The sequence below is a fragment of the Colossoma macropomum genome, unplaced genomic scaffold, assembly GCF_904425465.1.
Source record: "Colossoma macropomum unplaced genomic scaffold, Colossoma_macropomum, whole genome shotgun sequence".
NCBI classification, from domain to species: Eukaryota; Metazoa; Chordata; class Actinopteri; order Characiformes; family Serrasalmidae; genus Colossoma; species Colossoma macropomum.
This window is the reverse complement of record NW_023494793.1, coordinates 28,806,319-28,822,366: the sequence shown is the minus strand read 5'-3', so window position 1 is coordinate 28,822,366 and position 16,048 is coordinate 28,806,319. Positions and strand designations below refer to the sequence as shown.

General features: G+C 37.6%; 1 protein-coding gene across 1 annotated transcript; it reads left to right on the top strand.

Moving 5' to 3' along the window:
• The first annotated feature begins 392 nt into the window (after window positions 1-392).
• opn7d (opsin 7, group member d) lies at window positions 393-12,630 on the top strand. The gene is made up of 6 exons (XM_036578049.1): window positions 393-480; window positions 3,167-3,329; window positions 5,719-5,846; window positions 7,411-7,549; window positions 8,868-9,063; window positions 12,142-12,630. The coding sequence occupies exons 1-6, from the start codon at window positions 393-395 to the stop codon at window positions 12,628-12,630; spliced, it is 1,203 nt and encodes a 400-aa protein (XP_036433942.1).
• Window positions 12,631-16,048: the final 3,418 nt, after the last annotated feature.

Sequence of the window (16,048 nt, the reverse complement as noted above, 5' to 3'; positions counted from 1 at the left end):
GATCCTCAGCTGAACTATGCAACATATATTTTTTTTGTCAATAAAACTGATGATATTTCAAAGGAAATGTGTATGATTAACAAAACCGGAAGAGATTTTCTTCTTCATAGGTGATGCATAACATTTCTAAGTATTTGGGCCTATGTGCAAGTGATGAGAGCCGTGAGAGGCAATTTGAGAATGGCACCCAAACCCTAAACACCGTCGGGAGCTGTGTAAGGGCACTTGTGGAGGCGCCCGAGCTCTACGTAGAAGCACAGAGTACTTCCTTTAGACTTTAGCTTCAATTCTAACTGCCCCTCCTGATCTAATCAGTAGTCCTTAATAAGTGAATGAGGTGTGATAGACTTGAGTTAAACTATATCTAAACCATCTTTCCTTCTTTTGTCCAGATGGGAAATGCCTCGGAAACTGGCCGGTTTGTTTCCACAATCCCCAAGGAGCATGATGTCTTCATGGGCGCCCTTTACACGACTTTCTGTAAGCCAACATGAACTTCATCATTAGTGCCTGTGCAAGAGAGCCATTCAAAGCCATTCAGTCCACACAGAAAGTAGAGCCAGCTGTGTTTTGGTATCTAATGACTGTGGCACTGTAGGGAACTCACTTCCTCCTCTTAGCTGTCTCAGCTCATTTCACATGAGAGTTAATTAAAATCAGTAAGAAATATCTAGAAACAGGATGAGTTATCTTGTAATATTCCTACAAAAATGAAATATTAGATTAAATTTAAAATACTTTCCCTTTTTGATATATATATTTTTTTTTTACAGAGGATGTCCTACATTGTTCAGTGCAGTGGCAAACCATTCTTAGAGCTAGGCCTTGACTTTGGGCCATAAATGGTCTAAAAATTAGAAAAACAAACAACTACTATGATAATGCTAGGGGAATTGTAATGTTATGTTAGCACTAAGCTAACGGTGGTACACATTAGTATTTTTTCATAGTTCTAGCCAAAAAAAAACATTTCAAGCCTGTAAAAGACATTCTATATGTTTCGTTTGATGCTTATGACAGACACTATCATATGTTTGCAGTTTTACAGTACCTTCAGTAAAGAACCCTGACATTCACCTGCCACCACTATTTTTGATTTCTAACAGCTCTAGAAACCTAAAAAACACTATTGCTGGTATTTATAGTCAGTGAGGTAGCTAGGTCTTCCAGAGGATCCGTAGTTACATGTTGTCACTTTTCAAGTGTCATTTCTGACTTATGTTGGTAGTTAGTATTTGGTGGCCTTCTTTCCAGCTCCTAAAAGGTCTAACCCAGAGGCTGACAACCCAAATGTTAAGAAGAGCCTTTTTGTCCTTTTAACAAAAATCTAACCACCTTGAGAGCCACAACAGGCTGTACTAGTACTAGTACTAGTACTGTACTACTACAGACTAATAAATATAATATAAACAAAAACAGTCTTTAGCTCAGCTATAGCCGTTTTTCTCGCATCTCCGGCAGGAAACTTTTCCTCAAAAGTGGAATAGTTTCTTGTAAAATGTCTCTCAGTGTCAGCTTCTCATTCACCTGCTTCTCATTCGAATTTTCTGTTCCACCTTAAATGGTGCAGCAATTACATTCTGGCACCACACACACCATTTAAGGTGGAACAGGAAAATTTGAATGAGAAGCTGGCGAACGAGAAACTGACTTCAGCTTTGCAGGTTTTTAGTGTTTGACAGTTTCTCGTTGCAGATTAAATGTATCAGGAAACTAGCTGGTGTGATTATAAATGCAAATACGTACATTCGTCTCCAAATCATCAATGTTTGTCTTAAATCTTTCTCTTTGCCATTTCATAGCAGTCTGCATAACTTTCAGGGTTAAAGGCTGGTGAATTAGCAGATATAGGCTACATTAACACCCAGCGATTGAAGACAAAACAATCAGCAGAGCTTTATTTTACTGCAAAGGAGAATTATTTATTTTTACCTAAAGATCTAATTCCGCTGTGGAGACGCAACAGTGCAGTAAAAGAGCCGTATGGCGCTCCGGAGCCGCATGTTACCGACCCCTGGTCTAACCAATAGCTTCCCTATATCCAGACACCACAAGAAAAAATTCTGATTGGATAGGATCGGCCTTTTCAAACTGTAACCTTCTGGTTGTCAATTAATACTTGGAATGGAACAAGAGTACTTTTCTATAACAGAGAGGTTGGCATAGCATGCTGGCTAACACATGGCACACTGGGGTTCGATTCCCATGTAAGCATACCATGCTATACTAAGAGTCCTACACGCTACATTTGCCTACCGCTGTACGATGATCAAACTGTAAGCTGCTTTGGTAAAGGTAAACAAAAATAAACTAACAACATAGACAAGTATTACATACAAAGACCACTAGTCCTTCACTCTAGAAGGCTCTGATTGTTCTTCTCTGGTGCTGTTTCATTTAAACACCTCCAGCTAACATGCTAAGCTTCAGAGATCTGCAATATAGCAGTCTAGACAAACTCAGCACTAAGCAGATTTGCCAAGTCACTCTGAACTGACATGGTTTCGCTTCAGGTAGTAAAGCCATTAAAAAGATCTCATGATAGAACAGGAAAGGGCTCACCTTCAAAAATGTAATCCTACTTCATATCGCTAATCTTCTCACCAAATGTGCCTCCTGAGTTCATCTGTAATTTGCACAGACAAATGACCTTTGGATTGCTTAAACGGTATTCACGCATATTTCTCTGCTGATATGCATATATTAGAATGTGAGCCAAGATTGGTTACTAATAATGAGGTTATATTAATATAAAAAAGACATTTGGTCAGCAAACTCAACAGCTTAGAAATAAACTTTTTTGTGCTTCCATGATGCTGACTCATGCTTCATTGCTTTGAAGCATTACTCGCACATGCGTGTGGAGCAAGAAAAAAAACTGTAATTTATATTAGAGTAACCAAAATTGTAAGGCCAAAGCTCTGGAGGTTAGATTGCTATTATGCAAGAATAAGCAGCAAATAGAACAGTGGGTTCTCACAGTGGCAGTGAAATTACAGTAAAACAACAACAGCTTGTTTCTGGCAGATATCCAAGCTTCTGGAAAGCTAATGCAACACTAACATCAGTGCCGCATGTAGAGCTCTAATCAGTAGATGGACAGATGGACAGTAAAATCCCCAAAAAATAACCAAACTTTTAAATGTATTTCCTGTACCTGTTTCAGGTGTGCTGTCTCTGCTGGGGAACTGCATTCTGCTCCTTGTAGCGTATCGGAAGAGATCGTCCCTGAAACCAGCAGAGTACTTCATTGTGAACTTGTCCATCAGTGACCTTGGAATGACTGTGACTCTTTTTCCTCTAGCTATTCCCTCAGCATTCGCACACAAGTAAGTCACAGACTCAGCTGCACACAGTATCGAGTTTGAAGAAATAACATATGAATGTAGACTGACTGAGATTTGTAAGAACAGCAAAATATGCACACACGTCATGACCTGAACACTGAATGTAGCTTTCACTTATGGTAAAATGTGACTACAGAGTATCCAATCTGCCCCAAATGTTGGTGCGGATTCAAATGAGGTGAATTAAAACAGACAAGAAAACTGATGATCAGTGAAAAAGTGACAAGTTCAGAAATCAATGCCATTAAAAACATTTCAGTGATTTTAACATGAAATTGGTTCATTGGATCATCTTTACAGTGGTGGTGACACGGAACAAGGGGTCAGAATGTCTACAATGCAAATACACACACTGCAAAAAATAGTATCTTGTCAAGTGAAATGATCTTAATTGTAGTCAATCTATCTAATATTTCTTATTTTGAGATGGTTGTGCTCTTATTATAAGATTATCTAGCTTATTTCTTGACATTTTTTCACCTGTTTTAAGTCATTTTATCAAGAATAATTATCTCACTATATTGGAGATAAATTTACTTAATAAAATGACTTAAAACAAGTAATAACTGTTTGGAAGTAAGTTAAATGATCATAAAATAAGCTTAAAACAATCTCAACAGGAGAAATATTAGATTCATTGACCATATTTGAAGATAATTTTACTTGACAACATACCATTTTTTGCAGTGCAGCTAAAATGACCAGTGAATGATAATAACTTTAATAATAATAATAATAATAATAATAATAATAATAATGTTTATTTATATACATTAAAAATGCAAGCTCAAAGTGCTTCACAGTACAAAGTAAAAACAACAAAGGAAGAAAAGATAATCAAGAATAAAAACAAAATATAATAAACAAACAATAAATGGCAGAAAATTGATATATTGATACATACAATTAAAAAGCACAGGATAAAAGTGTAAATATTAAGAAAAAAAGTCAATAAAAATGCTATTAAGAAAAGAAAAAAATAAAAATAATAATTATAGTAATATTCTGTAAAAACAAGGGAAACAATACAAAACTAGTTCAATGCTAAAGTAAAGAAATACGTTTTTAACTGTTTTTTAAAAACAATTACAGAAGGAGCCTGACGGATGTTTATTGGTGATGCATTCCAGATCTTTGGTGGATAAAAACAAAACACTGCCTCTCTACTCTGTTTAAGTATCATACGTGGAATATGGAGCAGGCAGCACTGGATGATCTCAAAGCTTAATTAGGAACATAATCTATTAGGCACTCAGAAATGTATGAAGGTGCTAAACCATTAAGAGGTTTAAAAACTTTTTTTTTTTGCCCTGTATGCACATCTCTGCCATAAATGTGTTTAAATATATATGTTTTAGGCCAAAACCATATCCCAAAGCTATAATAAAACATTGTGATGCAAAATATTCGTAATCATTTCATGTAATTCCCTTCTGTAGCAGGGGTGTCCAATCTTACCTGTGAAGGTACACTTAAGCACACCTCATTCTTTGTCTTAACCCACTCATGCCCAACAACTAACATTAGTACAAGGAAATGAAAAATGCCACAATTTTTTTATTGTGATTGATCTAAAAGGATGAACATCTACGAGTGCCCATTTAATATGTTCTCAAATTCAAATACTGCATAAATAAATCCTTAAGATGTAAACAAAGTCATTCAGAGTGGTTTGATATGAAATGCTCTGTTCTAAAGAAACTAACTGAATTAGAATTTTACACAGTGGTGGTGATAGGAACCAGACCTCCAAAGAGTTTAATGCCTCTGAAAGCTCCCTCAAATAAAGGGATATTCCATGAAATGGTTATGAATACACTGCTTGACATCTGAGACACTGTTTTATGATAGATTTGAGATAAGCCCTAAGCCTAAAACTGATTTTTAAGCATGTTCATTGTGGAGAGGTACAAACAAACTTACAAACATTACATATAAAAAGTCATGTAGGTTCAATGGTTGTTTTGTGCAGTAAATAAAATGGCTAGATTTGCATTGTAGATATCATGACTTCTGGTTCCTATCACCACTACTGTACATCTGTTTCTCTGCAATGAACCATTTCAAATCAGACCATTCTGAATGACCTTGTTTACATCTCAGTTACTGAATGATGCAGAAATTTTGAAGAAAAAACGAAAACAGGGAAATTCCGCTTTAAAATCAGTATCATGTGAGCAAAACAAAGAATTCAACATGAAAAAATCAGTTTTAGTCATTGATTTGAGAAATATAGTAGTCAGGCATTCTTGGTGAATATATGGACCAAAGGAAATCTAATATTTCAGATATGGACAGTAATGGGTTAACAGGTGAAATAAAATGCTTGTGATATTAATGTATTAAGCATAATTTCACTCTCTCCTTGAAGGTGGTTGTTTGGAGAGCAGACGTGTTTGTACTACGCTGTATGTGGGGTTCTCTTTGGGTTATCCAGCTTGACCAACCTCACTGCGTTATCTTCAGTGTGCTGTCTGAAAGTCTGCTTCCCTATCTACGGTACAGTTAACCCCTCATCACCATCACCTGCCTCAAAATCACTGGACACATGTAGCATAAACTTGAATAAATTCAGCAAAGGCCCTTAAATAGAATAGCTGTTATACAGTTACAGTACTGTGCAAACGTCAGCAGCAGCCCTTCATTTACTAAATCTGCAATCAAAACAGCCATTAAGCACAAGTTATTCATTTTTCAGGAGACATTTCTGAGGAGATTAGATATAAGGTAATCCACTGACATAAAAAGAGGAAGTCAAAGAAGAATAAGTGAAAAGAAAACAGGTATTCAAAAAATTATTAGAAGATACAAAGAAAAAGGAACTCCAACCAACTACGTGCAAGATCTGGTAGACCAACAAAAACTGTCCCCATCAGATAAACAGTCTGTAAAGCTTTCATCTTTGAGAGATCAAGCTCCACTCTTGCTTCAGATCTGAAAAAATACACAGGTGTTTCTGTCCATCCTTCCACTGTGAGAAGACTCAACACACTGTAAGTCTGAAAGGATGTGGAAATCAAGCAAAGCTGCTGGTGTTCTCAGAAAAATGGACTGACCAGCCCTCAACAGCACTGTGTTTGAGATTATGAAAAGCAGAAAATGCAACCAACTTCTAAGACTGAACTTGGTATAAGTGGAAAAATCATTCTCAAAAAAAGTGATAATAATATCAATTATACAACCATAATCAGATTGCTGCAGTTATCTGATTATTCAAATGGTCATCTAAACAACATACTCTGATTTCTTAGATCGGAGTAAGGTCTAGAAATCCGAATAAGAAATCTGATAAAGAGAGCTTGATTTTAGCTCAGTAACCAGATTTCTCAGCGCATGTAAACTCTTACTCTGATTTCTTTCGGATTTCTCAGTCTGTGCATGTGCGAAACAGACCGCGATACTGGCAATATGTAAGCAGTGTTGCCATGAGACGCAGCAAAACACTTTTGCAGCGACGCTAAAATGAACTACATGCTAGCGAAATAAAGGATTTAAATATTCTTCATCTTCTCGATGATGTATGTTCATATTTTGAGGTAAAGTGGCGCAGTGTTTTTTTGTTTTTAAAGCCATGGCATAAGGTTTGAGTTCACGTTACGTTTATGTCATGTTTTCCTCTGTGAGTTTATTGGTCGGTTGCAACACAGAAATCTGATTACTATCTGACTCATGTAGACCCGGAGTTTCTCATTATCTAATTACTCAACAGCAGGTAGCACATTGATCGGATTACTGACAAAATCTGATTTTCTGCAGTTATCAGAATATTAAGTGCATGTAAACACACTCATTGTTTATAATGTTACTTCTACTTGACTGGCGTAGCAGGCTAAGCATCTTTGACAAGCATGCTTATTAGAATACTAAGCCACACCCAGACAGTTCTCAGACAGGATCAGCACTTTTTTAATTCTGACTGTTCTTAGATGTTTAATATTAATAATGTTAATGTTAATAAACACTCAAATTCATTATGCAAGCTTTTTAAATATTTTACACTGTATTCCTTGTGACTACAAATTTAGCCATAATTCTCAAACATCTCACTGCTTCCCTTCCTCAGGTAACAAATTCTCCTCCTCCCATGCTTGTCTGATGATAGTGGGCGTGTGGTGCTTTGCCTCAGTGTTTGCTGTGGGACCCCTGGCACGCTGGGGCCGCTATGGCCCTGAGCCTTACGGGACAGCATGCTGCATAGACTGGTAAGCACAACTTACTGATTACTTACTGATGAAAGGTTCTGTTACAGCTAGATCTTCAGTTTGGGCCATAAAAACACTGCTTATACTGCTGATAATGCTAAAAGACTTCAACATATATTTTTTTTTCTCCACCCAGAAAACATTTTTTTTTTCTCAAAATCTGATTGGTTAATTCCACTGTCACTTCCTAATAATGTTCTTTGTTAATCTAATGTATAAGGCCTCCTAAAGTCCTAACCAATGGGAGACCAAGCATAGCTGTGTCTGCCTGGATTGAGAAACATTTCTGATTGGATAGTTGTCTGTTGGGAACAAAACTTAACAATGAAATAAGAGTATTACTATAATACTAAGGTGATACGGGTCATTCTACACAAGTGAGTCAAAACACTGTGCTTTTATAAGGTTAAAAAAGGGAAAAAAAAAAAATCAGCCATACAAGTTTTTAAAAAGTGTTTTGAAAAAAAGTGATGTGCTTTTCAGAACTTATCTGTCAAAAAATGATAGCTTCTATTTTTCTGCCTTGTATTTTGTCTGTTTTGTCTTTTTAGTATTGAGATATTTGTTTCAGTAGCGACATTCAGTTCTCAATCCCTATTTTTTTTGCAAAAATGTCTACATTTTTCACTGAAAAAGGAACGTACAACCAATTATGAGAACATCGGCAGAGGATTTCAACATTTGACATCCAACAAAGAAAAACTGGATCGATATTTATTTGTTAGTCGCTTAACATTGAGAAGATGATCATTTTTTTTCTGCAAAATGTATTGACACTTAAAAAAGCCCAAAATAGGTTCTTTCTAACTCAATCAACAAAAAGAAAAAAAACTGTCTTCGTGTATTACTGATTTCTGCGATGTTTAGGTACTAACCCAAGTCTGGAACTTGGTAAAATTCTGAAAATACTGAAAAAAGAGGTTTCAGTGTATACTTGGTGAATTTTAAATATAAATTAGTATGTAAAAAGGCCTTTTTAAGCATTTTTCTAACCTCCAATTTGAACCACTTCTGTAGAATAACCCATATACAACAAGCATAATAATCCTATCCTGTCATATAAAAATGAACTACAAATGTAACTAAATTTATAGATGTACATTTTTTGGTTCTCAGAAATATTTAGACCTTCTCTGAGGGATTAGAAGAAACCCTCAAAAAGAAACAAACATGATTTGCAAGAAACAAAATACAGCGTTGAATTTTCATCACAGCTAAACATCATATCTGGATACTTGAATTGCATTTTGACATTAATACACAATTATATTAACAAATAATAGTTTCTTCTGTCCTCTACTGCATTTAATTCTCTCAGGTATGCACCCAAACACGATGCACTAGCCATGTCCTACATCATCTGCCTCTTCCTCTTCTGCTATGTGGTCCCCTGTACTATCATCTTCCTCTCCTACACCTTCATCCTCTTCACTGTACGCGGATCACGGCAGGCGGTGCAGCAGCACGTGTCACCACAGACAAAGACAGCAAACGCACATTCTCTTATTGTCAAGGTAAGCGGGCAAGAAACTAGTGTTTCAACCATATGCTGGACCTGTGGACCCAACTTCTGCAAGAGCCAGAGATGTAGACAACGACTCAGACTCGGCCTTAACTGACTCGCGACTTGTACTAGTGATTTAAGACTTGTGAAGTCTGAGAAGAAAACACCTGATAAAATCAGGAGTGTCAACCTTACTGTAGTAAATTAATAAAACTTTAGTTTCCAACTTTATATGTATGACTTTGGCTGTTAGCTTTAAGGTCAAACACAGTCATTACTACAATGCAAATATCCAGGTTCCAGGTTTGATACTGCTTCAAAAACCTTCATGTACTAAATGTGGTGATTAAAGGAAAGAGACAAAACCAACTGAAACTGTTGGCTAGCATTAATATGCTTATAGGAAAGTCACTGGGATCATCTTTGCAATGCTGTCAGGCAGTTATTTCCAGACTTTTATCTCTTTGGGAGAGACTAAACTACTCGAAACTGAAGCTCAAACTACCATTTCAAAAACATACTTGAAATCACTGATAAAATCTGACAAAACCATAAATAGTTTGTAGCATTTGGCTCAGTAATGCACAAAAAAACGTTTTTTTTTTTCAGGTTGTTCTAGCTACTGCATTTGTGCTGGTCATCCACGACGAGGGGAGGCTTTCCCTACACATGCATAACCAGGAAGCTGATTGGCTCTTTTTCTTGAAGGGCGGGACTTCCTTCGCAAACAGACGCCATGTTGAGCTTCATGAGCTTTCCCATTTATATTTCAACCAGTGACCAGTCTCCTCCTTTATAATGTCTCTATTAGCATGTAGTTTGGGTAGCAAGTACATTAGCTAGCATAAGAGCTAATTTAGCTTAAGTTGAGTAATTTTGAAGTTTTAAATTATAGATCACATTCATTTACATTCATATTCATTTATTCATTTTACTACTACTATGTAGCACTTCAGTTGTGTCCATCAGACAGAAGGTTTTTCTATAATGAAAGGCTTGTTATTTGAAGTCATGTCTAACCTGTCAGGCCTTATAAGGATTTACTTTAGTAGTAGTAATACAGAGACTAAACTAAAACTCTCTGTTTGACTCGCAAGCCAGAGACTAAAACCTCAACCTGGACTCACATGAGGTGACTTGCAAACATCTCTGGATTATGCTGTATCCACAGGCCTCAGCACATATGGGTGGATTTAGAAATTTAATCATGAATTCAACTTAATCAATTTAGGGCCGGTTTCCCAGACACAGACCTAGCCTTGTACTGAATTGCAATGCAATGATGAATCACCATTGGAAACTAATCTTTATTCCCGTCTTTATCCGAAACTTTTAACTGTTTTAAAACAGTCGTATGCAGCAGTTTGGGTGCCTCTGGTCAAACGACATGTTTTGTCGATTTTCTAAGTAAATAAGTGAACACATCCTCTACAGAGAACACACTTCCGCACACTGCAATGCACAATTACTGTTTATTTGCTGAACCAAACATTTGGAAGGAAAAAAAAAACATAAAATGTGGCCTGTGCAAAAGTTATGGTACATTTTATTTTTTATGTATATTTTATTTTGCAGAAAAAGCCATATTGAAAGGAAGATTCCACTAATTTTTCAACACACACATATACACATCATCTAAACCGCTTATCCTTCTGGGTCGCGGTGGGGTGCTGGAGCCTATACCCAGCTGTCATTGGGCGGAAGGCAGGATACACCCTGGACGGGTCGCCAGTCCATCGCAGGGCAGACAGACAGACATACACATTCACACACACACTCACACCTAGGGGCAATTTAGCAAGTCCAGTTGGCCTGACTGCATGTCTTTGGACTGTGGGAGGAAACCCAGAGGAAACCCACGCAGACACGGGGAGAACATGCAAACTCCACACAGAAAGGACCCTGGTCACCCTGCCGGCAATCGAACCCAGGCCATTCTCACTGTGAGGCGACCCACTGCGGCACGATTGTGCAGTGGGTAGCCAAATCCTCCACTAAATGTTAATTTTTCAACATTTCTGCATAATTAAGTCATTGAGATGTAAACAAAGTCATTCAGAGTAGTTTGTGGTTCATTAAAGAGAAACTTACTGACTCTTTACTAAATACTGAAATCTCTATTAAGATTTCTTTACAGTGGTGGTGATAGAAACCAGCTTTCCACAACACAAATAGAGCCATTTTATTTACTATTCAAAATACTTTTTAAGCTTTTATAGGTGATGTTAATGATAGTAAAATAGTGGCTTACCTGAAAAAAAAAAAATTCTTTGGAGGCTATTACTACCCTGCATATCCTTCTCTATCTTGAATTTAAGCTATTTAAAAACATTTTATGCCAAAACTTTCTCAAAACTATTGTAAAACAACATATGGAGCATCAGGTACACTCTTTAAAAAGATAGCTCTTTAAGGGTTCTTTAGTAAAGAAAATGTTTTTTTATGGATTTACAACCATAAACATTCAAAGAGCCCTTTGCATGATTAAAGGGTTCTTTACATTGTGAAGGGGTTCTTCAGACTGATGGAGAATGTGCTGTAGATCGTTTTACATAGAACCTTTTTTAAAAGGGTTCCATATTACACCAAAAAGGGTTCAAACTTATAACAACAGAAGACCATTTTTGGGTACTATATAGAACCCTTTTCAAAAAGGCTCAATATAGAACCACCTATGGCACATTCTCCATCAATCTGAAGAACCCTTTCATGATGCAAAGAACTCTTTAATTTTGCAAAGTGTTCACGGTTCTATATAGAACCATTTTCTTTATTAGAGAACCCTTGAAGTACCATCTTTTTTAAGAGTGCTGCGTATTCCTAACCATTTCACATAATAACTTTCTGCAAGGGAGCTTTTAGAGACATTAAACTCTTCAGACGTCTGGTTCCTATCACTACCACTGTCAATAATTTTGACTCACTCATCCAGATCTCACATCAAACCACTCGGACTGACTTTGTTTACATCTTAACTATTTAATCAAGCAGACATTTTGAAAAATTTGACTGGGGGTATAAACTTTTGCATATCACTGTATATGTGGCAGCTTTTTAATGCAGATTTCTTCTCTGCCTTTTCTCACAGCTCTCTGTGGCAGTATGTATTGGTTTTCTGAGTGCCTGGACCCCTTACACCATTGTTGCAATGTGGGCAGCATTTAGCACGTCACTGCACGTCCCACCCATTGCCTTTGCCCTTGCAGCAATTTTTGCTAAATCCTCCACCATCTACAACCCCGTGGTCTACCTGCTGTTCAAACCCAACTTCCGCAAGTCTCTGACCAATGACACAGCTGAAATCCGCAGAAGAATATGCTCTAGCCCCTGCAAGGGAAGCCCTCTTCCTGAAGAGAAGGACCTGCAAACATCGCAACGCTGCAACAACAAGGACATTAGCAACTCCACTCGCCTTTCCAACGGTCTACCAGACAGCCATGGGGCGTGTCTTCACTGTGCAGAGTCTCACAGCCAACAGGCAACATCTCAAAGGACCGCCCGCGTGCTTGCTGGCTCCACCCACAGTGAACTGACTGTGAGCCAGATGTCAGAAAAAATGCAAGCCGGCTTCATATAAGCAGCCTGAAGATCATCTGACGCATGCCAGAAAGAGGTAGACAGATGAGTGGTGACTAAATGCAGTCCTTGGCAACCGAATGCCTGTTTCTTGAGCAGAAAATATGAGTCAGAAAAGAATAAAATGATTCAGACAACAGACACAAAAGGGATAATACAATGTGAGTCACTTGATTCAGATACTATGTTCCTTCAGTGAAGACCTCTTGAGAACTTTCAGATCCAAGTCAGCTGGAAATAAGTGAACTGGACAAGAGAACACAGAACATTGCAGGACACTTGACAGAATACTCATAAACATTCAGAACCCGGAAACTACTCCAGCAGATCAGCATCAAGATCAAGATGACCTTTGCCATCCCAACTATATACAAGTATACAGTGGAAACAAATGTTCCTCCAAGGCTTTGGAGCAACTTGCACACATGGCCTGTGTGAGGGTTCTTATGCTTGGGGTAAAGAAAAAGATCATCGTCACCTCCAGGAATGAGAAAGATCTTTAACACTCAGAAGTCAAGCTCTATTACTTGTGTTGTGCTATATGCACACAAACACCTATTTCATCACATAGTGACTTCTCAGCAAATTACCTTTACATGCACTTTGCTCTCTGAACCTACAGGTTCAAGTCTGCACTTCTGATGACTTTCTCTGTTTGTTTTGATGTCAATAAATGACAAAAACGTAGTAATTAGTGATGCATTGAAAAGAAAATTCTCGACTGAAACTGAAGCAGAAATTCAGGACACGCTAGGCCGAAAACTGAAACCAGGCATATGCACAGATATATCTGGGGTGCTTGATCTCTCAGACTATTCAAGTGCCCTGTAGGTCGGACCGTTTTATAACTTCTCCGTTCCATTTTAGCACTGTACAGCTAAGCCCCGCCCCTTAATCATTCTTGAGTGCCTCCTCTGATGCAGTACCAACGCCTGCAGACATTTCCGCTAAGCAATGGCAACCTTGGATGTGCGCATCACATTTGCGCTAGATACCCCGTTAATAAATCACCGATAACCCAATGTCACATCACACAATGTGGTTATTCTGAACAACAACCAAACAAATGGTAGTAAGAGGTGCTAATGACTTGCTAAACCAAGTCTTTGTCAGTCTTTTGTGAAGCATGAGTTTATGTGGAGTTGCAATACTGTGGTGTACAGCTATTAGTGTAATGGGTAATGTTACAGCCTTGCATGCTGGAGATTAGGGTTCTAAACTCTGCTTGAGAAAGAAAGTTTGCGTTATTGGCTGCCTTTGGAAAAACTCAACAGTCCTTTTGGTTTCCTCAGAAACAGGATCCAGGGCCTGAAAACCAAATAAATAAAAACAGTTTACATAAAATAAATTACTGAAATAATTACACTATGTAGGCTGCAGATAACAGTTCATGACAACAGAGAATGGCTGGTGATCCAATGAAATGAATTTTATCATTTGTTAGTTATACTTGTCACTCTGTAACCGTCATTTGTTCTTTTTCGTTGTTTCAAACACTGGGGCTACAGATGGCGTAAGAGCGGGACGTAGTTTTTTTTTAAATCTTATCAAATCTGTAATGGAGTTCTTGACTGTTCCCCTCTCCTGATACTCGGCATGAACAGCGGTTACTGTGAGTGTCTAATATCCCTCTTAGAAACTGTGGGTTCATTTAAAATGGCATGCTACATACTACTTGCGTACTCATTAAATCCAAAAACAGTAAGCAGTGTGCAGTACGTGGTCAATATGAATTTCTGCAGTAGGCCAAAGATTCCTGGATGACATACTACTCTGACCAAATATTCCAGTACACAGTCTAAGTGATCTAAAAAACAGTCTAAGTGATCCAAAAAACATTGTCAAGGTTTGTGGCTTTGGTACACTATATTGCCAAAAGTATTCGCTTGTCTGCCTTCACACACATATGAACTTGAGTGACATCTCATTCTCAATCCATAGGTTTAAATATGATGTCGGCCCACCCTTTGCAGCTATAACAACTTCAACTCTTCTGGGAAGGCTTTCCACAAGGTTAAGGAGTGTGTTTATGGGATTTTTGACCATTCTTCCAGAAGCGCATTTGTGAGGTCAGACACTGATGTTGGACGAGAAGGCCTGGCTCGCAGTCTCCGCTCTAATTCATCCCAAAGGTGTTTGATGGGGTTGAGTCTTGGTACAGTGAAGCATTAAGATTTTCCTCCACTGAAACTAAGTAGCCCATCAAAATCACATTTTAACCAAAACTCTTCTTTGTTGTCATGAATGACTGGCCAATTTATGGATTTATGGACAATATTTCAACAGTTCTACAAGCTCTATGTCTCTAATAAGGAGGGCACTAAGTCTATACACACAGAGAGAGAACACATTAGTGAGACAATCAATTGAAAACTTTGTTGAAAGAGGTCACAAAGAGAGAAATATATATCAGTGTGCCATAGTTGGTCAATATAAGTGCCAGATACATATTTTGTATTTATTCAAGGACAATGCATGTGTATGATGGCAAAGTGACAATCATAAGTTATACAGAGAAAACTAATGTAACGTTAAACAGTCTGTATGCTGCTCACTGCAATAATTTTGTTGTGATTTCAACAGATCGATCGTACTACTCTTTGTCCTGAATTCAGATCTTTTGCAAATATAAAAGTACAGCACTTTTAACCCAGTCTCTACCTGCTGCATCAGTATTGTGTGTTTATCTACCACAGAAAATCATTTATGTGTCAGTGTGTGTTTAGAATAGAGTAGAAAACCTGTTTACTTCAAAAGCATTCCTAATAAAAGCCCATCAAATGTATCTGTAAATTAGGTTACGTTCACATTACAAGCCTCAATGCGTCATTCAAATTGTTTGCTCAGATTTGATCTTTCTAACTTGATGGTTGACATTTGTGTAGGTAAGTAACAATGTAAATGAACCTGTGTCCTGAAATGATACACGTCATAATCAATAATGTCACGTGAATGAACCACACGCATCATGAACAGCAGACTAATTAACCAGCAGAATAAGTCTTTGTTGCCAAGATTATCCACTCTGAACAGCTTTCAGCCTCTCATTAACAGAGGACAGGCCTATTCACACAGTCATATTTTTACAAACCAAAACATGTCAAGTTTTGAAAACGAACAAGTATATGAATGCAGTCTTTAACATAGAGTCCAAAACTGATGGACTTCAACGCTGTGTAAGTCATGGTTGTCAAGGTTGCATCTCAAACAAATGTGTCACAATGCTTTTACCAAAGCACAAAGGCTTATACGACAAGCAGCACGCTGACTATAAAAATGCAGAGGTTAAAGAAAATGGTGAGCATGTTACAGCCACTGTATAAAGACACTTTTTAATTCACTTAGATGGATCCAGCAGCTGGTCACCATAGCAATGCAGACAACACGCCTAGCTAGTAGCTAATGAAAAAGCAACAAGA